The 23,116-nt window shown below is 43.2% G+C and overlaps 1 protein-coding gene across 1 annotated transcript in view; it reads right to left on the bottom strand.

The window, feature by feature from the left end:
• KMT2C (lysine methyltransferase 2C) overlaps window positions 1-23,116 on the bottom strand; it is a 226,149-nt gene that overhangs the window by 129,775 nt on the left and 73,258 nt on the right. The window contains exons 4-6 of the mRNA XM_023521782.1: window positions 20,318-20,558; window positions 19,222-19,331; window positions 878-1,040 (exon numbers count right to left, since the gene is read on the bottom strand). Of these exons, the coding sequence (XP_023377550.1) occupies window positions 878-1,040; window positions 19,222-19,331; window positions 20,318-20,558 (514 nt within the window). The remainder of the gene's footprint in view (window positions 1-877; window positions 1,041-19,221; window positions 19,332-20,317; window positions 20,559-23,116) is intronic.

Here is a 23,116-nt window from a genome sequence, read left to right on the forward strand (position 1 = left end):
AGCCTGAGGTTGCTACAGTTATGGTGCACAGAGCTGGGAAAAGATAGGAAGAAAGTCTTTATGAACATGACTAAGAAAAAGGTAAAAGCTGACAATTAGGTAAAAAAGACTGAATAAAGCATCACAGAGATTTCATAATGAGACTGGAAATTCAGTTGACTAGGGGGAAGATCTCAAAGCGATACATGCTCATTGGAAATTCATAGAGGAAAAGAAAAAGGTAGGGTCTCTGTGTTTAACAACAGAGACAGGAAAGAGTTATGATTTTCTGTATAACATAAAATTCAAACGTTTAAACATTTTCACTTAATTATCAAATAGTGCTCGGAAGAGAAAGGGAGAAAGCAGGGCTGAGGACGGCAGCTGAGGACGGCAGCCAACCGAGGCAGACGGACCGCGGGGCGGCGCCGAGGCACCTCCACGGTGACCTTCCGAGTGAGTATGTGGGGGCCCTGTTAGCGTAGGTCCTGAAGTCACACCTAAGTCATCTTCTGATTCTGCACCTGGGTGGCTGTTTAGTAGAAAAGGCACTGCATACCATCTAACCTTTTAAATGGCTTACTTTATAGCACACGCTAAAATATTATACACTTCGTATTTCTATCTTTCTACAGTGGCTTAAAGTTTTTTAAGATAAGAATGGCATGCAAACTACATTTGACTTTTTCAGGAAATTACTCTTCGGATTTAACTTTAATGATACTGTTGATAACAGCGTCCCTCCCCCAAAGGACCTCGGCAAGGGTCCCTCGGATGATCACGACTATGTCGCGTCACCTTGTAATCCAAGCAGAGCCACGTTTCGGGAACGTACACATTTGTGACTGTAAGTGGGTGCACAGGTAAACGCGGGAAGTCGCGACTGCAGTGAACTTACATCTCTCAGGGGCTTGGTCAATGTGCTCCGGACACAGCAGGAAGAAGTGGCTGAGGTCCTGGAAGGTGCCGGCCCCGGCCGCACACGGGTAGTGGTACATCTGCGTGCACCTCTCGTCACAGCACCGCAGAGTGGCTCCCAGGTGCTTGCAAAACGCACATCGCTGAAGGGAGCAAAGGGAGAGACGCTTCGTTAGGGAGCTGGGAAAGGGGACGTTCAGTCGCGGGGCGAGGAAGGTGTGAAATGACGTTTTCGGAGATGACTCGTCAGAGGATGCCGTGCCCCTGGAATGGATTCCAAATAAAGGATCGGTCAAAGATGGTAAGACCTACGGTGGGCAGTTCGGTGTCCAGTACAGCATCGATTCGCCGTCTACTCAGGTCCCGTCGTGAGCATTCACCTTTTCTACTGACTTTGGTGAAAGTGTGTAAATACGTTTTTTTTTTTAAATCAGTAATATGATTAAAAGAGCAGGTGTCTAGTTGAGGGTCATTTTAACAGTGATTAAATCGCATTAATAAACAAACAAAAATGAACATATGTGATTTATAAAACCTCTTGGTGTTTTTCACCCTGCCTAAAAATCAGTATGAGATCAAGTCCTCAATCACGACTAATAAGCTAACGAGGGGCAACAATATTCTTAAATGCAACAAATTTACACATTTCATGTAGCAAGTAGTGTTAAGTTTCCTAATAAATGCTAGGAATGTGAAGGTCTTATGAGTATCTCCTCTCTGCGCTCCTGCCGCCCCCCCCCCCATTTCAACCTGCCTCTATTCTCCTGCAAGTGGTAATGGCTAAGAAATAAACAGAGAAATAAGCCCCACAACTGGCAGGGGAAGTCAAAGGCAATGATGTGTAAGAAGCTGGTGGGGATTACCCACAATGCTGCACAGACTTAACTCGGCTTTTCCTAAGAAGGATGCGCAAACTCTGGCTTACCCTTCCCAGCCCATTTTGGGAATCCCATTCTTTGTGGAGCCTTTGCTGGGGGCCTGCATCATACAGCGTAAAACCTTTCTCTAAGACGCCTGGGTGTCTGTCTTATACAGTCCTCTGCTGCAGCGTCTACACCAACACGTGCGAACTGTCTCTTTTCAGCCTAGTCCAAGACCCTGGAGCAGAGGAAACTGCCACCTTGGCATCCGCAGCAGCGCACGTGCTGCCTGATAAGCAGGCGTTGGCGTGTATGGGCGCCAAACGGATGGCTCTCCAGGTAATCTCACTTGCACCTCATGTGACTTGCAACTTGCAACTCTGCCACTTGCGGCTCATGAAGAGCACAGCCAAAACGGCTAAAGGCAAACGGGGCAATCCTGCTCGGAAAACTGAGCCTCAAGTAACAGAGCTGCTAACAGTGCTATGCATACCTTCACAGGCTAATACACTGACTCCGGATTCTGCTAACTCATCAGAATACGATAATTCTAAGTTGTAATTAACGTCCACGTTTTATGTGTCAATCTACATAAGATATCACACGCCATCAAAGCCTTGCTCGTAACCTTCGGTCCACTGGAGACAGCCTGGTGCCTCTTGGCGTCCTCGACACACTTCGAGTGCGGCCCACAGATTTATGCAGCTTCTCAGTTATGCATAAATGCTCGTTATATTTGTGGCATTTAAACTTTATATAATGTCCACAAATCCACAGACTAGTAAACATGTCCGTTCTTTTTGTACTCAAGGGTGTTACTGCATTAAAAACAGAGAAGTAAATAAATAAAGCCATATTTCTCTTAAGGGATAGAGTGTAAAAACTAGCTTTTTCCAAACTGAATATATTTTTAGTTTAAAACCTCCTGAGGTATCCGGAAAGGGTCAGTGTATTTAGGACAACATGCACGATGTCTAGGCGAACCTGACTATTCCTGCATCATGACCAAAACGCTCACAGAGAAACATGTGTTCAACAGTCCAATCACTTGCCACAAATGGTTTTATTAGCTCATCGGCATCTAATGATTTGTGCTGAACTGTTAAAAATCTAGAATCTTTGTTACTTTTATAGCATATGAGAAATTACACAGAAGCCTCTTGCATTAAAAATGGTTCTGGCAAATAAAATATAATAACTTTTAAGTGAATAAGGAAACAAAATAATTTAAATTGATCCTTTTCCCAGTGTCTATATCATTTTAGAAACATCGACATGTTCTCTTAATCACATTTGCAATGGAAACTATTTTCTGACATTAGCTAAACTACTATAAGAAATCTGGAATGTATTCAACATACTAATTTACAATAACATATAAAGATATCAGGGAATAGAGAAAGAGAAATAAAATATTAACTGCACTTAATTAAATGCTTCAAACCCATCTGTTATAATTACATAGCAACTGAAAGACATTTGGCATTGAAAGAAAATGTATACTTTACATATAGGCTGGAATAGATTATTTTGAACCAAATAAAAAGCATTTGTAAAATTATAGAAAATATCAGAGTCAAATTCCACAGGGTACTTCTTTAATGTCAACACTCTCGTAAACCATATATTAGACATTAAACAAATTATAAACTAAGGAACAATTACAAAGCTAATTAACTTTGAAGAGAGGAAAAGTAAGGTAACTAGCTCTTAAATGGTTTACCACCTGAACAATTTATTTGAATCATTATTCAAAATTCCTAAATAGCATTTTCCCCCTACCTTTTTAATCATTAAAAAAAAAAAAAAAGGAAAGGAGAGGGAGAGAAAAGTGTTATAGTACATTTCGACATTAGTCCAAGAACGCAGCCGAGCACGCATGCGGCCAAACGCGAGTAGAGTCTGAGAAACTTCCAGAACTCCCATCTCACTAGACTGAAAACAGGAAGCAGCTCTCAAAACAAACCTGTAATACAGAACGGGGTCGACAAAATTTCTGGTTAAGGTTAAAGATGAGCTACGAGCTGTAAAACAGTAACAAGCCCGAGGACAATCCGAGGCTTGTCCATTCATTAGGGATTTATTCTCTATCAACCACAGCAACGGGCTCCGTGCTCGAAGAGACGCAAGTATCAGGGCGCAGCGTGCGGTGCCCCTTCCCGCGCCTCAAGGCCATGACGGTGTCCCCGCAGGAACACCGAAGGGAAGGAAAGCAAAGGCCTCCCAGACGCAGGACCGCTCCGAGGCCGACGCAGAGAGGGAGCATCGCCCGCAGATCTCCCCATCACCCACACAGGCCGGGGTACACTCTGTGAAATCAGGTCTCCTACAGCGATGTGATCAACTGTGACAAGGACCTCGAAGCACCGCGAGGAGAACCAAGCCCCCAAATTCACTGCATCGCTGCCTTTGGTGAGGCGCAAGGACCCTACAACGCGTACTTTTAAGGACAGTTAGGAGGGGCGCCAGTCCTTCTGTAAGGTGGCGGTGGTTCCCTGTGCCTCTTCTTTCGTTGGGACACATGGGTAACAACAAAGTGGTCTGTGGATCAACACTGTAGAAACTACAAACATAGGTTTGAATTAAACACTCAAAAAATCTTATTAGGTTTTCCACACCCAACTGTTTTTAACCCTGACCAAACTTTTCTCCTTATTAGTCATCTGGAATTCTCCCAGAATGCAGCAATAAAGAATAAAGCTAAAGGTAAAATGACACAGGAAATTGATCCAGAAGGACCAACGTCTGCTTAATAAGAGAACCAGAATAAGAGGGGAAGAAAGGATTATAATCAGGGAAACTATTCTAGAAGAAAATTCATGAAAATGTCTGACAGGAGCTAACGTTAGGCATAGAAGCTGAAAGACAGTCCCATCTGTTCCACTGACCTCTGTTCACGAGAAAGCCCCACCCACTCAATCTCTGCTACGCCGCCTCCCTGAACAAAAAATGCCAGCTTCACATTAAAATGTGTCACACCTAGAAACACTGGCCAAGTTTTAAGAAAACAAGGATCAAGGAAAAGTTCGGGGAGCCTCACAAAAAGGAAACTAGGCCATTTCCAACGAAAAAAGAATCAGGCATCACTTATCAGCGATCGACGCTGACTGCAAAAACGAAAAAGAGTAATATCCTCCAAGACGTACAAAACAAAATTTGAAACAAAAATGTTACTACTTGCTAAGTTAATATTCAAGTCCACGAACAATAAATGTAAGTAGGTTAAATTCCCTATTCAAAAACAGCAGCTTTCAAAATGTGCAAAGAACACTTTATGTAAGTGCTTAAACACACAAACTCTGTATTACACACAAACTCTGTATATGTGTGCGCACATATACGTATATGTGTGCGCACGTGTGCATGAGGCACAGTGACACAGGAAATTCAAAAATAAAGATCTGGGGGGAAGCACATTTTGACTATTACCTTACGAAACTGTTGTTTGTGTTTAAATCTCCTGTTTAGCAGCTCTTATCTGAAACTGTGCTTTGGGGATAAAAAAATGCAAGGCGTGGCACCACTCTGTGACCCCCCGAGGGTGTGCAAGTTCGGATCCGTAACCTGCACCGCGCTGGGAAGGTTCCTGCTTGTCACTTGGCCCCCACTGACCCTGCGGTGGACGTGGGCATGTCACCTCTGTGCAGTGGCCTAAGTTCCGATTCTCTAGTAGGCGTCCTCTGCCACCGCTCCAGTGGGGACAGGTACTTAGGCTAGAGAATGTGACTTTTTATTCAACGTGCACATGAGCCGACTTGAACCTAGCTGAGTTTCAAGACTTTGTGAAGACGGATTTTTTTTTCCCCCAGTTTTGCCTTACACTGAGGGTACTGCCCAGGGATCAGCAAGCTTCTGCTGAAAAGGGCCAGATAGTAAATATTTTAGGCTTTTGGGATGAGAGGCAAAATCAAAGATATAAGTACTTCTCTATTATGAGAGAAAAAAATTTTCCACAAACTTTTAATAATTATTATTCTAAATATGGTAATAAATATAATTTTTTTGTTGTTGTAACACAGGACTACTAATAAAAAAAACTGGAATTTGGAATTTGGGAGAGGAGTTACATTTCACTTAACCTAAGTTCAAACTAACTTTTCTCTGTCATCAAAATGGATAGTAAATGTTCATCGGTTTATTCTGACATATGAGATTTCACATATCCGTCTTTGATAAAATATATATCGCAGAGGGGTGCTGCCAAATAGTGATATCAATCCACAGGCATATAATTTTATCTAAACATACCCACCTTAGAAAGTCGCTTATAAATTTTATTAGTCTCCGTCTTTGGTTTTAGCATATCATTATACCACAGAATAATCCTTTCAATTAAAAGACAGGTTGACGCTCCTCAATTACAGAGTTAAATGGATTCTGAAATACAAAAATCTCCTTGGTACTTGCCTCAAGGTCCAAAAGGTCCTACCTGAACTGTAGTTTGACCTTGGAAAATATTTCTGCACCCAACTTACGTGGGAAGGAAGATCTTGCATTTTAACTTCTGATGGCATGGAAAGCGTATAAAGCATTGACATTACTTGTGCAAACACTAGGCTGCAGAACTGACCTCACCACAGTGTAAAGCAGCGATAAAGCCACGCTTTGCGTTGAAAGTTTAGCCTGAATTCTCTAGAAACTATTGTTAGTCTGCAGCAAGGGTTAACTTCCACGTCCGTTAAGTATTTGATTTAGAGGTTGAGGGCAATCTTCTTACTCAAAACTTTAATCTCAGCCCTCAGTTCAAAAAATGACAAAACTTCACTGCTGTTAAGTCATCAAACTGGTTTGTGGTAGGCAGGGCAGTTCTGAACACTCAACGTCTCTATCTGACAAAAATCCCGGGAAGTGAGATGGTGACATCCACAAGCGTAAACAAAACTCACCACTTGATACTAGCGGGTTAATAACTCAAGACAGATTTAAGTATTTTCTGTAAAGATGAGTAAAAACAATGAATAAGGACAGGCATTTAAACACCATCATGTTTCTTGTCCAACTAAACTAAAGCCTTTTCTGCTCCACGCTTATTTTTACCACCATTAACTGTAACACATCTTAACAGATTCCACTTCAGGTTGTACTGAATTACTGTTTTCTCAGCTTCTTTGAAAATATCTGCCCTGTAGTTGTCTCATGCCGACGACTCATAAAGACTAATTCTCAGTCACTTCAAACTCAGCATGACTCCTAGAATAAACAATAACTGAGCAGCACTGTGACATTTACTGACTCAACAAGAGCCCAGAGAAACCACTAGAAACCATTTGCCTTGCTTAAATGACTCTTGATATTGCCCACAATGTCCTCGACCTTTAGCAGGTACTCTTACAGAAAGGTAAGAGTCTCAGAAAGTTTATCTTCTGTGCACGTGTTTCTTCATCTGTAGAAGTCAAACATGATTTAATTAACTCGCCATTGATAAATGGCTTTCCTTGCTCGGCTAACAACAAATGAGCCACTCAAAAACTTACTTTAGTTGTAGCTTCACGTTCATTTTTCACCTTTTTAAAGAATTTCTGCCGTGATGAGATAGTCCATTTTAATTTACTATTTTTTTCTGATCATTAATTTCCTGTGACTTCAGAATAGCGCGATGAGTGCTCAACCTGGTAATGTCGACGAACACGATAGTCCCTGCATAACAGATTTAATGCTCTGCCATCTAGTTGGATAACCACAGAATCCACCCCACCGTTCCTCGGAACTGCTGCACACGAAGCCCGGTTTCCTTGCTCTACCGTGAGAGGGGAGTGCGACTGTAATGACAGACAGAAGCGGCCGGGACAACACGAGCGGCTCTCAGCGATGGAGTGTGACGGTGGCGCTGTGGTTCGCGGCACACCCACAGCCCTGCGGAGCAGCCGTGGTCTCTGCGGCAACAACTCCCCAGTCTGTCTCTGGAGTACGGAAGCCACAGATAACATGCAAATGAATGAGTGTGGCTCTGTTCCAATAAAACTTTATTTAGGAACACGAAAATTTAAATTTCATATGACTTTCATGTACTGTCAAATACATTCTTTTTATTTTAACTATTTAAAAATGTAAAAAAGCACCTTGGCTTGTGTGCCACATAAACACAGGTGGGGGGCTGGATTTGACCCGCAGGCCATAAATCACTGACCTCTGATGTAGCCTCGAGGGACCCTGAATGAAAGTCTATAGCATTTAATGAACCATGAGTCTTATTTTTGCCTTTCTAGCTCTAGAGACTGCCAGAAACCCTTCGCTTTCCAGCCTCTCGGCTTGTTTTTTACAAACTAGACAAATGTCTGAGGAGAAAAGCTAAGTTACTGTCAGGCTGACCTATCAGCATAACCCCTCCCCTGGGCCCTCGCCCCTTCGAGTCCTCGCCTCTCTGAGCGTTCATTCTCTAATCTTTAAATATTTCTCTGAAAAAAAATATTTTACCCAGCTTTTCCAGTTGTTGTCAGTGTCAGAGCTGATCCAACACAAGCTTCTCTGCTACAGGCGGAGCTGGAAATGATGTGTGCCCTGCCAGGTAGCAAGACTTACGCCCGTTAGCAACCATGGCAGTGCGGTGCTGTTGGCAGAGTATATGGAGAGAGCACTTGGAAACCATACACACGTACATTATTAAACATTTGCTAGTCAACAGAGCTTACATTTCAAATTAGTGGATAAAAGAAATTTCAATAAATGATCAGTAACAACTGGCTCCCCGTGTGTGCTAACATGAAACTGGACTCCTGCATCATACGACATAAAATTCAAAACACCTAAATGTTATCGCAAAACCACAGACATGAGTTTTTGAAATAGATTTTCAGGGACACATTAGAAACTAAAAGAGTTTTAATTCTGAAATACGTTACTATGACTCAAAATTCGAAACTTCCTAAAGGGTATACGATGAAGAGATGGCCTGACAAAGCCGCACAGGACACTCTCCCTGGAGGCAAATAACTACCAGTGTCCCAGCAGCACCCCAAAGGTGTCTGTGCACACGCGAGTTCTGATGGTCTCTGCCCCCCATGCCCCACAGCAGACGCACTCTCTACCGGACCGAAGAACATGCCTCACCTCATCGCAAAGGTAAGCACACGTCTTTAGATCAAACTTAATTAAAGCTAAAAAGGGAGATTGAAAAGAAATCGTGACTTTTACTGACTGAGAAAAACACTTAAGATCGGGGCATCTTCACTGACTATACCTTACAAATTTATCCACGTTTTTCTAAATAGGCATATCGAAATCTCAATTTTCTAAAACAGAAATTTCTAGTTTCCTCTTCCATCCAACTTAATTCCTAAGTACAATTTTAATAATCAAGTTGGCAGGGTAAAATGAACATCAAATGATCATCGAACATCAATTTTTAGGTACAGGTATACTCAACAGCGTTGCAAAGACAAATCTTGGGTTATCTTGCTATATCCAGACTTCGTACTTAGTATTCAGACAAAATTACCCATACTTGATCTTTGATGTCTTCCGTATAGCCTTGCATTTTAGAGTGAAGAGACAATATAACCTCTTACTGTAGATAATAAAAAAGAATAGGTACACACACAGGTATAGTATGACTTGGTGAAGATGTCACTTGACATTCACTAACACTATGTCAGACACAAAAGAAATCAAGATTCCCGATTCTCCCTATTAAATATAGTCATCATGTTTTATGTAGAAAACTTACAAAACACATTTGAAATTACTGGCCACAGCTCCTTAAACCTATTAATCCAGACTCAGTACCTCCTAGTACACGTCCTGTAACTTCTACTCCACGCTGCAGCCTTCTCCTCGCTGGACTCCTTCCTTTGAACATTAACTAACGGGTCAATATTCCACCTTTTTCCTCCTCCTTTAAATGCTCTACCTTGACAGTCTGACTTGCTGTCACTATGTTGGGAAGACTGTGACACCAACCATGACACAGATGTCCCACAGACGTTTCAAGCGTTTGTGTCTAAGCACAGCCTGGTTTTTCCACACAGTCAGGCTTGAAACCAGAGACATGGTACCTCCATCCCACTCACAAGGAACTCACTACTATCCACGCTATTCCTACGACTGTCTATTTTTATATTTCACACATGATACCTAAATTCCAAAACTTACGTTCGTCGACCTTTACTTACACCAGTAATCTTAAACACGTTTACCTTCCAATCTAACTACGAAAAGCAGGGAGAGTTCAGACCTGTGAACGCTGCTCTTATTAAGAAACCGCATAATAAAATTCCCCAGCTTCACATGCAAAGCTGAGGACATTTTTCCATTCCTTTTCCCCACTATTCCGACCCTATTCATTCTCCGGTCATTCTCATATGTCTGCCATTCCTCCAAAATTCACATACCCTCGCACTTTAAAACTGTTCAAGACGACACTTTGTCTAGGCTCCCTGCGTTGGGCTACTGAAACTTACCCATGCTCCAAGCACCATCTTAACCTTTCTAACTTTTAAAATATTTTCAGGTTCCCTCAATCAAAATACATTTCCCATCATAGACACTGTTACTTAACTACAAAACATCCATTCCACCTTCTTCCTTCCTGAGGATCTCGATTTTGTTCAGAAGTCTTTCCTCCTATAAGTGGCAATGTGTTTCAGCGTATTTCAGGGTGTTTTTCCCTGGCCCCAGAGGAAAATCAGACTCTAATCAAATGGTGCTTGTCCCAATACTTTCACTGGTTACTGGTTATTGGCATGAACATAGGTAATTCTAGGTAATGAGATGTTAGCAGAAACTTGCCAGGGCAGAGGAAAGCGTATGCACAGGATTTTCATGAGTGAAAATAATAATAAAGAATCTTTCTCCCTGTGTCTGAATGTTAGAAGGGTACGATGCTTAAGGCTCCCGCCTGCCAACTTTTGGCTGTAAGAGGAACTGGACCAAGGAAGAGACCAACACGCTGTGGATGGACAACATAAAGAAAGCAAGAACCTGGCAACCCGGCGCTGTGAAGACACCGAACTACCACCACCAGAACTCCTGAATTCCCACTGTGAAAGACGTCCAGTATTAACCAATGCTATCCCAATTAATTTAATTAAAAAAAAAAAAAAAAAGACATCAGCACCCATAGGTAAAATTTATGATGCCTGGCATCCAGATAAATGACCAGGCATACAAAAAGAACAAGCAAACAAACAAACAAACAAACAAACAAACCCCAAGAAATCACAATCCAAACGGAAAATAACCAATCAATCAAAACTGACTCGGAACTAACGTAGATGTTAAAATTAGCAGATAAGGACATTAAAAGTTATTAAAAGTACTCAATATATTCAAAAAGTTAAGTAGAGACATGGAAGATATAAAAAAGACTGAATCAAATTTCACAAGATAAAAACATCTGAGATTAAAATCACATTGGATGTGATTGACGGCAGATTAAAAATTATAGAAAAAAAGATTAGTGAACTTGAAGACAAAAACAAACTATACAAAATTAAGTACAAAGAGGAAAAAAAATAAACTAAAAAAGGAAAGCGAGCATAAGTGAGACAACTTCAAAGGGCCTAATACTTAGGTAACAAGAGTCCCAAAAAGAGAAGAGAAAGACAAACAATATTTGAAGAAATAACTGCCAAAAACTTTCTAATCATAATGAGAACTAAAAACTCACAAATCCAAGAAACTAAACAAATGCCAAGCGAAAGAAACACAAAGAAAATTACACCGATGCACACGCTGATCGGTGGCCCACTACTAAAACATCCAGGTAAAAAACATGTTATGCAAGAATAGACTCTCAGATACAGAGACAAATTGAGGGACCCCAGACAGGAAGCCGGGTACAGGCATTAGTGAAAAGGTGACACGATCAAGAAGTACAAAGTGTGAGTTATAAAAACAGTCACAGGGATGTAAAGTACAGCGTAGAGAACAGAGTCAGTAATACTGTAATAACTGTATATGGTGCCAGACTTATGGGGGTGATCAGTTCATAAATTACATTCATGTCTAATCACTATGCCGTACAACTGAAACTAACATAACTGTAATTGAAAAAATGAAAAGTAAACCAACCAACCAGGAAGCGAGGACAAAGAAAAACAAGACATGTACAGAGGAACAAAGGTCAGGATCGCAGCAGCTTGTCCGTCAGAAACAACGTGAGCGAGAAGGCTGCACACAACAACGGCTGGAAAGCACCGGGTAGAAAACATGAACCCGAATTCTACGTCTAGCAAAAACAGGCTTCAAAAATGAAGGTGAAATAAAGGTGCTTCGGAAATATAAATGCCCAAAGAATTCATCGCCTGCAGACCTAGAGTCAGAAATGTTAAAAGACATCCTTTGGGCAGAAAGAAAATGGTACCGGGGAAAACCTGGGTCTACACAGGAATAAAGACTACCCAAGTGCCAGTGACGTGGATAAATATAGTTGATATGTTTTCTTATTACTGAAATCACTTTAAAAGATATTCGACTGTTTAATCAAGGAATAAAAATGTCTCATGGACTTTATAACATATGTAAAAATCAAATGCACGACAGTAAAAGCACAAAGTCCAGGAGGGGAAACAAACGGAAGGGAACAGAAGTTTATTTTTATCATACATCGAACTATGTATCACTCGAACGCAGACGGTGATTAAGTGCAAGAAGTATACTATAAACCCTAAAAGAACCAACAAAATAACAAAGAGTCATAGGTGATAATCCACAAAGGAGATGGACTGGAAACAAAAAAAAATAATCCAAAAGAACGCAGAAAGAAACAATAAATAGAAAAAAACACACACGAACGAACAGGAAGGCTTACTCACATTAAACATACGTGGCCGAAACACTCCAATTAAGAAGCAGAGACTGTTAGTAAGATTTTAAAAAGCAAAACCAAAAAAAAAAAAAAGCAAAACCATTTCCTGCAAGAAACGCTCATTAAATAAAAACACACAAATAGGTTAAAATAGAAAGATATACCATGCTACACTAGTCAAAAGAAAGCTGGAGTGAACATATTAGTATCAGACAAAGTAGATTTCAGAGTTAAATCCAGGAATTTTCCGTCACAGTCAAAAGTACCTTTATCAATATCTTTCCAAAGTTCTTTTACACCATAACTAAGCACTATCACAGCCTCTCTCTGACGAGGAATAACTCAATGTTACACACTAAAAAGTATCTACTATTCTCCTATAGAGAAAAATATATTAAGACATAAATCAAATTTTAGCATCATGCAAAAACAGGTTAATGTAGCAGGCCCAAGACTAGCATCCTCAGAAAGGCCTGCTGCCCAGCTGACATCTGGGACCCTGAGTTTCGGGAGCTGCCACAGTTCCCTAAGTGATAAGGGCCATCCTTCCGGTGCCTGAGGGGCAGAGGACGCCCATGCGGCTGGCCGCAGTGAGCACCTGGGGCTTCTCGGGGCAGGAGCCTCACACACATCGCTGCTTTTCACTGCTGGGGGAAGAGGCCGCTCTGCGTGACCTCTCACTGCGGGCTATGTGCCCACGGACGCCTGCACGAGGCTCCTTCCCTGTCAGGGCCCTTTCCCACGGGACTTCACCACATCACGGCAGGGAGATCCCAGCATCACCACATGGCAAGCCCCGAGAGCCTTCCGAGGAGTCTCGGATCCGGGACAGCCCCAAGGACGCCCAGCACGGACGCGGGACCTGGGTCTCTGAGCGTTGGCCCTGCCTCTCCCAGGGCTACCGGGGAAATGCAGGGCATACGCTTTGATAATTTTAATTTACATTGTAAAGCACTAGAATTATATAAAAAATAAACAGTATTAGAGCAGTACTGATAAAGTAGTTACTTGCAAATCACTGTACACAGATGCAAACCAATATTTTAAATCTTAAATAAAGCAACTTTTGGCTGGATAGAGGAAGGGTGTGGAGAGACTTTTACTGTACCATATACTGTGTTCAATATTTTTAACCAAACTTACATTACGGGACTTATCAATATTCTTAATGCATACCGCCATCTTATTATAGAAAAGCTATTTTTGTTCTCTTCTGCAGTCTATGAACCCAAAATATTAAAACTTACAACTCTTCTCACAGGACTGAACTGGTTTTACCCAAAAACACCCGACGCAAAATCAGTAAAATAGAAGTTCAATCCAGGGTTGTGCGGAGGATGAAGGTGAAGAAAACGTAAGAAATTATTGATTCTAAGTAGGAAGATGGTACAAGTAATTTTTTAAGGTCTATTTACAGAGAAGACACAGTATTTGATTCAAAACTAGTTAAAAGGACAGAAATAGTGTTGGAGGTTTACGAGTTGATTCTTTTGGGGGGCAATGAGGAGCATGCGGGAAAGTGAGGTTTCTGGGAAATAAATGATCGGACATCTCTAGCGAGCAGAATTAACCCTTCCCCTTGGGAATATTCGAGTCACCCACGCCCCCACCATGTCGATGGCGTTCCCAGGGCTCCAGAGAGGAAACTGAAGGAGACACACCACGCCTCTCTTGAAACACGGTGCACAGTTTAGCATATTCTTTCATCTAGCACAAGACAAAGCTCCCCTTGGAAAAACTGCAAAGCAATCTGAAGAAAATTCTGGAAAAACTAAACTGCTTGATAAAGAACGCCATTTAACAACTGAGGAAATGACATGAAATCTACACTGATTTTAAAATAGGAAACGTTATTAAATAAACCTGGGCTCTCCAGAGCGGGACGGTCCGTGTGGGCGGCTGTCCAGTGCACTGCCGGACGCTGAGCGCCGGCCACTAGGTGCCAGTGGCACGTTCCTCTGCACCCAAGCGAAGGCACTGGGTTCTGCCCTCCACCGGCAAACTCCAGTCCCACAGCGTTCGTCCCGAGAACCGAGCCCTCGTGTTCCCCACACTTGTTAGGAGCTAGAAATAAACTGAGGCACCCAGACAGAGGTCACCCACACCCTCAAGGCGAGTACGGCTCTAGCTGGGGGACCAAAGGTACAGAAGAGTCACACAAACGACGTGAAGTGACCAATGCTGGAAAGTGACACGAGAGACACACGTTCCAACGAGAGTGTGTAATCAAGATGCGTGCTCAACTGTTTATCGAAAGCCATGCTCGGCCGGGAGGTTTGGGGTGCAGCAGCCCCCCGTGTGAGCTCTGTGCCTTGATCTCTCCCTTCTCAGACTGAAAGGCCCGACTCGGACGCCGGTTTAGTTCAGTATCTGCATAGGTTTAAGGAGGGGTATTTCTCACCAAAACAGGGAGATCTAAACAGAGGTGCATCACTTCACACCACTTTCCAATCTCAACCAAAATTGTTGAAATTTACCTAATAAATTTTCAGCTACTGTATTAAAAAAAAAATTTTTTTTCTTTTTAACAAACGGCTTTAAAACATACAAAAACTCTCAAGAATATTACAAACAGATCAGGAAATTCTGTGTCCAAGATTTTTTGGTGACAAATGTGAGAATATTTTTTCACTGTTGTTTGTTTTCGGCAAACTTTGTTTCTGGAAAGAAAATGCCAACGGAAATAATTCCAAACGTTCATTTTCAAAATACTCAACCCTCAGCACACTTCCCTGAAAAGTCGTTACATTCTCATTGTTGACTGTACCTGTATCCTAAAGAGGCAGGAAAAATGGTGATTTTTCTTTGAAAACAGAGGTACCACAAAACAGCCACATGCCATCATAATGAAGGTCAATAAACTTAGAACATCTGTCTTCTGGTAAAATAAAAACGTGATCTAAATCTAACGGCACTTTTACATACTTTGTCCCTGGGGAGTATTTTGAGATAGTAAAGATTTCATTGTCACTGAGCCCCCCATTCCCATCACTTATGTAGAATTATAAAGACTTACTCTGTTTTAGAAAAATTTTTTTGACAATTATAAATTTACAAACGCATATAAAATTAACCACATTGGCGCTCTCCCTTAATATTCTGGACTCTGGACATGTCTGTAACTACAATTCCACGAATGCTCTTGAGTACTAGTCATTTAAGCTACAAATATTTGAGGAATACCACAAAACAAGAAAAGATCCCGTCAAAATGGCCCTATTACTTTAGTGAGAAAGAGAAACAAGGTAGAGAGTAAATACACACCGTGCCAGGTGTCGGCAGGCACAAAGACCACAAGGAAACAGTGGCATCGTGGGAGAGGCGGCACTTGAAATTTTCAATACTCGACAAGGCAACTTGAAATAAACACCTCGAGGAAATGAGGGGCGCATGCGCACACCCCAGAACACGGCCTGCAGAGAAAGAGCAGGAAGTGCACGGGCCCGGGCTGGGCGTGTGTCCGGAGGATCTGAGGACGACCAAGGAGGCCAGGGTGGCTGACGGACGCCAATGCCTTGGACGCCCCCGTCGGGGAGGAGCAGGTCCTGGACCTCGGTGGAGAGTGAGGTGACATGGGCAGTCACTGAAGCACGTTAGGTGAGTGACGTGACTGTTCCTTTCTAACCATTCCCCGGCATCGGAGCGGCCTCGTGCGTACTCGTTCTCCTGATTAAATCCCGATACGGTCGTCACATTATTTGTTGGTACTCGAGCTGCTCCAACCCTTAGGAACTTGCAGCAGATCGCACACTTGGGGGCACTTGCTCACTTTGTGGCCCCCATGTCCTCCTGCACCTCCTCTGCACTGTGAGCCACTTGAGTCCCGGGAGCTCTGCTTCCTTTTGTGGGCGAGACGTGGCCGGTCACCGAGATCGGGCACGAGCGGTGCTCCCCGGCCCGGGGTCCCTGCCTCCTGCCTCCTGCCTCCTGGCCCTGGCGGAGGACAGCGCTGGGGAACCCGCACAGCTGCGCCCCGGTGTCTGCCTGTGTGGACGCTGCAGCCCCGAGCTCGCTGACACCGCCCAGTCAACGCCGACGGCACGAATTCCGGCCCCTGCCTGCGCTTGGCCGTGGCCCCGTTCTCCAGCACGGCACGACCTGGCTGTGGCCGTCCAGCGGACGCCCTGAGCTGCTCGCGTGCAGCACGCGACATGTGAGGTCACCTCAGAGCTGCTGAGCCACACCCCGTGAGAAAGTCGGGTCCTCGCCGACCACAGCCCATGCGCGCAGTTCCCATCGTCAGCTTCACGGTGCCCAGACAGTGTCTTCCAGTCACGGAGGAGCTCGTCCCTTCCCTGTCCCTCTGAGGTTGACCTCTGCTATTCCTTTTGGTCCCCCCATATCCTACATGGCTGTAATTGCTAATTCGGGGACAGGAAAAACAAGGAGCTACAGGAAGGTGCCTGTGAGAGGCGTCTGTCGAGCCTCGTCCGGCTCCGTGGTCCCCCCGTCCTCTCCCCCGCCCTCCCCCACCCACGGCCATGAGCACCCAGCGTCTTTCCTTTCTGGTTTTCCCGTCTTGTCTGTCTTTCCCGCAGACGAGCATGCGCGTGCACATTTCCTCACATCCGTCCTTCTTAAAGGGCCGCACCCCGCAAATGGTCTTCCGCACTTTCCTCTCTCAGCAGCGAGTGCTGGGAGCCGCCCCGCACGAGCTTCCGGAGCCTTCCTCACCGGCGTCACGGCGGCACCGTGCTCCGCTGCGGGAGCCACATCGCAGCTCAAGCGGCCGCCCCGGCCCGTGTGGCCGTTCACGTTGTCTCCCTTGTTTTCCAAATTCAGCAATGTTACAGCGACTAACTCTACATAACGCGGACACTGTACGTCGTGAAAAGCGTATTTTCAGGAACAGATCCCCAGAAAGGTCAGAAGACAAGCGCCACACGGACTGTTCGGTGTCACGAACTTCCTCCGGGACCCGCACCAAGCCGATCCCTCCTGCCTCGTCATCAAACGTGCTGCTGTACATCTAAATTTCCGTCAGGGACACAAACTCTTCCTCGGGGAACACAAACTTTAGCAGTTCTGGATAACTGGTCTACCCTGTTGCACCTCATTTTGATAATGGAGAAAAACAAAAAACAAACAAACAAAAAAAACTCAGGCGCAATGGCAGCAGAAGGCTGCCCCTACTGCGAGGCGCTGACTGACTCTAGCGGAGGAGCAGAGCCTGACCCGGCTGCGGCCGGCCCCGCGCCGTCCCACCTCCCCGCCCATCCCAGCACGCCACCCGCGTCCCGCCTGCTCGGGCGACTCGATGCCAGCGCCGGGATGCGGGTCTCCGTGGCCGACTCCTCTGTCAGGGGGAGGGCAGAGCTCTGATCTCTGAATCCCACTTAAATAGTCATCGGTAAGTATTTCAAGAACAAGAATGGTCCCTTCTCTCCAAAACGGACAGAGTGTGGCGAGCTTTCCTTTACCTCGGAGTGAACGGCGCTGGGAAACGTGTCGATACGTACGTGCTCACGCGTAGGCACGTGTCCTTCGCTTTCAGTCTGACACCACCAAGCTCACTTTAGCCTCTATCCACTGCCTTTCCTATGGCACAAGCATACCTCGGTCCGTGCCTCACTTTATGGCACTGCACAAGGGTGTGTTTCTTACAATTTGAGGTCGAGAACCTCCCCCAGCAAGATTACAATTCCCTGTCCTGGGATACCTGCTTTACCGCAGTGGAACCAATCCCACGATTATCTCCTAGATATGCCTGTGCTTTTCACCGTCACGGAAGAATCCAAAACTACTTCTGAATTAGTTCCTGAAACAAACTGCTCTCACTCACCTATCACAGTCTTCGTCTGGTCATCTAAGTGTGTTCAGGCTGTGGCATTGGCTATGATGGATTATACTGTTCAGATTTTGATAACATAAGTGTTTAAATGTAATGTCATGTTTCCAAAACGAGCACTCATCTTGAGGTGAGTTACTTTACTTATCCATGTAAATTAGATCGTTTTCATAATCTGAGTGAAGCTAATATTATAACAATAATTACTCGAATCTTAAGTCCTTTTCGACTACACGTTGGAGCTTTTAACTACCCTCCACTACGAAAGCCCCTGTGATTTCTATAGTTAAAATTTCCATTTTTTAATATCCCTTTGAAAGGGCGATTTCACTTCTCCCGGACATACCTGTGAAAACCCACAAGGAATCTGCAGCCAGCAAAGCGACTTCGCTTCACAGGCTTTGTTCCCTCGACAGAGGAAAGGTAAATGCTGGGTTTATTTCTGTGCTCGTTGCAAAATCACAAGAAAATCACAGTAAAAGCTCGGAAAGATGGCAGATCACGCACATGATGTGACTTTGAGAAAGTGCCAAAAAGATGAACTGAACTGCCAACTTAAATTATTTCAATCGATTTTTTAAATATCAAACAGAGCTAGTCTACACTGTAGACTAAAGACCTGTCAAATCTTGTCTCTAATTTTAAATCTTCATCAAATAGTTTTGATGTATGGTTAATAATTCTCATTTCTAAAGGTTTAAAATTTGACTTAAATTTTGATTTAAGTATTCTGATATAAATATTTATCTTAAAGATTTACATTTATTGCACAACTTATCCTGTTCTAGTGGTTTGCACAGCTCCTCAGACAAATTTTAAGGGTTTTTACATTAGAGTAATCATTTAATAAATAAGTCTTACACGGGAAACTTTATGTTGACTCGAGTAAAACGTTATAAAGCTGAGCTTAAATGTTTGTTCCTTCTACTTACTTCTGTGCTCCCTGAGACAACGGCTTTGTCCACATTCACCAATAATGGTTCTTCCAGCTGGCATACTCCCAGTGACCACTCCACACAGCGGTGATGAGCCCAACAAGTGCCTAAATGGTTCAAGTGGAAAGGAGCAGATGAGCAACGTCGGCACATGGACGCGAATAAGCACAGACCTAAAACCCCCAAGTCAATTCTAACACGTCAGAAGACACGCGATGGCGTCCTGGGTTTGTGACGCCACCAAGGCAAGGCAGCTCTTCTCAAAGCGTGGCTCAGTCTCTGGCCCCTGAAGTGGAGCCGGAAATCCATTTTAGCAAACCCTCCCTGTGATTCTGACGTGCGCAGAAGACTGAGAATCTCTGCGTTGCCGATTACGTCTTTGACCAAAAAAATAGTTTTTAGTCATTTTATTTAAATAGTACCATAAGATATTTTGGAATCTTACACATGAAACGTACAGGACACTGTTTAATACTTGGTTTATGACAGAAGATGTATGGCACATAAACTAACTATACACCTCTGTTCCGCTCTGTCCCACACCGAGAGCTCGCATCGATCATTAATGGCGGCTCAGTCTTCAAATTCTCCATCACACGGCACCGGAACCACTGTGGGTCAACGTACAGTTGAATACTGTAGAATGAAACGTACTGAAAAATCTCCACAGTACCGCAGCATGAGCGTGAGTACTGTACTGTCACGACAGGACACCCTCGTGGCGAAGAACCGTCTGTCACCTCCACATTAGACAGCCCCAGACTGCCATGATCCCCCGGTTCTCACAGACCCCTTTAAAACTTTCTTTCCTCAACTATCAGGTCTCCACGGCAATGCTGTCTACACGAGAGCAAATGCAAATGCTTGTGAAAGCACCCGGCCCAGCATCGGCCCTGTGCAGATGCTGAATAAATCAGGTAAACGTAATTAGACAATTTACTTTACCTAAGCAGGCATACTTACCAATGACACTTTTTTACAATGTGATCACAATTCTTCCTAAATAAAAGTTATTTACTGTTCAGTGGACAATTTGCTAAAATTAAAATGTCTACTGAAGGAAGAGGCAGTTATTCCTAAGGCCGGCTCGTACCTGTAGGGTCAAATAAGGCCTGGACATCAATGGCATCCGGAATGCCAACCAGGCTCAGCTCGTCCCACGATTCGCCAGCCTGATCGTCCGGAGCGGTCTGCGTGCTCACACTCACGCACGCCGCCGCGCTCTGCCGGGGCCGTTCTCTGGGGAAAATGAAATACAGCAGGTGTGAAAGTGATAACAAGCGGAAAGTGTTTCGTTTTATAATAACTTCAATACAATGCATTGTCAAGTCAATCTTGACTTATTAGGCATAAACTGTCATAAAACAACTTTTAGAACACATCTATTGGTCACGGTATAATGTAAAACCGGGTTGCTACACTGTATCACGTAAGCACCAACTAAAGAAGGGCTCCAGATCTGTGAGAAGTGTAAAAATTACCACTGCAAATTTAGCTTGCCATTCTATAATTAAAAAAAAATGATGCTCTAATATTCTAATCAGGATCCATATTTTATCACATAAAATGAATATTCCCTTTGGCCTTACTTAAATGCTTATAAAACATAACTTGATCAAATCAGAAATTTTCATTTGCTTTATAGCAAGTGAGGACTAATGCAACAGACCTGAGTTAATTTTATGGGAAGAAATGAAAACCCACTACGAAGTGTGAGGAGGGAGGTTGGGACGTGTCAGCCGGAGCTTTCGGATGGTCCCCTTGGCAAATCTCGACAGCTGAGCTGTGGCATGACGTAGTCAGTCCTCTCTACCAAGACTTTACCTCACAGAGCAGAACCGCTACCAAAAGGCTTGGGGAATGAGGCAGGCAGTGTGGCAGCGGCAGCCTCGGCATCGAAGCGAGCCCCGAACGAGGCACGTGACGCGCGGCAGAGCTCGGGCTGCAAGGCCCTTAAACCTCGGGTAGTAACTGAGATCATTAAGTAAACGATGACGACTACTGTGTTTAGACATTAAACCAGATGACTGGCCCCGAAACTTTAGTCTTCTCTCGATATCGCCGGATTGAACCTGATCGTAACTCTGCACTGAAACGCCACTGAATATAGATTGTAACTCGCTGCACTTCTGTATGCTGTATTTTTAAGAGAAAATCAGCACAATGACCAGCTCACTAAACTTTTTTATACCTGGAATCGTTGAAAGAAACAAAGCATTAACATATTTCAGTAAATACATTTCAATATCAAACCATAAAAAATGACTGGTATTTCTTCTGTTCAGCATTAGAAATGCACAGACTCACGTCTTAAAAAAGTGTGGCACGCTGTGCTAACTTTAAAGTCTCGTTTCTACAGATGCCGACAGTAACATGAGAACAAACTCTTAAATCTTCATTCCTACAAACATTTTTCATTATTAATCATAATTATGTTTTTGGGAGGGGAATAAAAGACTAACAGTTCATCTATAAAGACTAACGTATCATTTTAACAGATTTTCTTTGCGCCAGTATTTGATGAGGGGACGGGTATAAAAACCAGTCTATCACTGCCCAGTTCCTAACCAGTGGCTTCATCAAATTACACCTTCGAGTTTTGCAACCAGCCTGTATGCACACACCATGGCAGCAAAGCCACCGACGTCACCCCTGAGGATGACAATAGCCCACCTTAGGAAAGGCCATCAACAGAAGTCAGCTGAATACACAGCCCCCAAATTTTAAGTCTAAAACAAAGAGAGAAAGGAAGAGATTCCTGGCTCCCATATTGTCATTATTTACTGCAACAAGAGGAAAGACTGTTTAAAAACCTCCTGTTCAAATTTTAAAGATAAATTATCTGTTTTATCTGATTTATAGCTCATTAGTAACATATTCTGTAAATATTTAAAACCATTACCAAGCTGAATTAATTGTCTACCCCTAAATGATTTCCAAATTTTATAAATGTGCTTTATTTCTAAAGTCCATTAACTGGCTTGTTATCATTACTTAATAACTTAGCAAACATTAAGCCAATATAAAGACTTTCATTAAACCAAGACTAGTTTTTACATAATTATCATCTAAGCTCATAAAGATTTTCATTAAATACTGACTTAGCTTATAAAATAAGTAAATGAAGTCCGACTGTACTTCCCAGAGCAGGTGTTTCTATAACTGCCATCCTTCGAGGCAGATGTGAGACTGTAAGATATAATTTAGTCCGGTCCACAAATCTGCTAATTACTGGTGGACGCTGTAAGTTTACTGGACTTTTAATATATTTTATCGTGATGTGAACACTCATTTTATCTAACAGGTAAAGCTCTATATGATCTAGCTGCGGCCTTTAAAATACCAAGACTGTCCAAAAACAATACTTCTAAACTTCCTTAAACTGTTCCACCTTAAATTCTTTTCAAAGATTTTTCTCCCTTGTTATTGTTTCATTTCCTACATCAGGTCTTCAAGGCATTGGCCGCAGTCCAAAAGAAGGAGCCAATCAAACAAGTACAACACAACAATGCTTCAGTGCTTAAGTCTGGATAAAAGCCAGATCAGCACTGGATGATTACATCATCACCCTCCAGGGCAGAGCGGGCCGGCCTGCCAAGCTAAATTAATTTTACACTTTCTCGTCGACCTCAGAAAATTCTACTCCCTCGACGACCAGGGCCACGTCTCCAGATTAAGATGGCCTTTAACCAAAACTCTACGGCATGTAAAAAGATTTTTAACTCAGAAAGCAAACACATTAGACAAGAGTTTTGGGTACCTATAACGTCCATGAATATAGACACATATATAGTTATACAAATGTCTTAGAAAATTCTCGTTTCATTATAAAAGAAAAAAGAGCATCATCTTTAATGTTAGAAAGGGCATTCTCAGTATATAATGACCACTT

The sequence above is a fragment of the Pteropus vampyrus genome, unplaced genomic scaffold (assembly GCF_000151845.1).
Source record: "Pteropus vampyrus isolate Shadow unplaced genomic scaffold, Pvam_2.0 Scaffold316, whole genome shotgun sequence".
Lineage (NCBI taxonomy): Eukaryota > Metazoa > Chordata > Mammalia > Chiroptera > Pteropodidae > Pteropus > Pteropus vampyrus.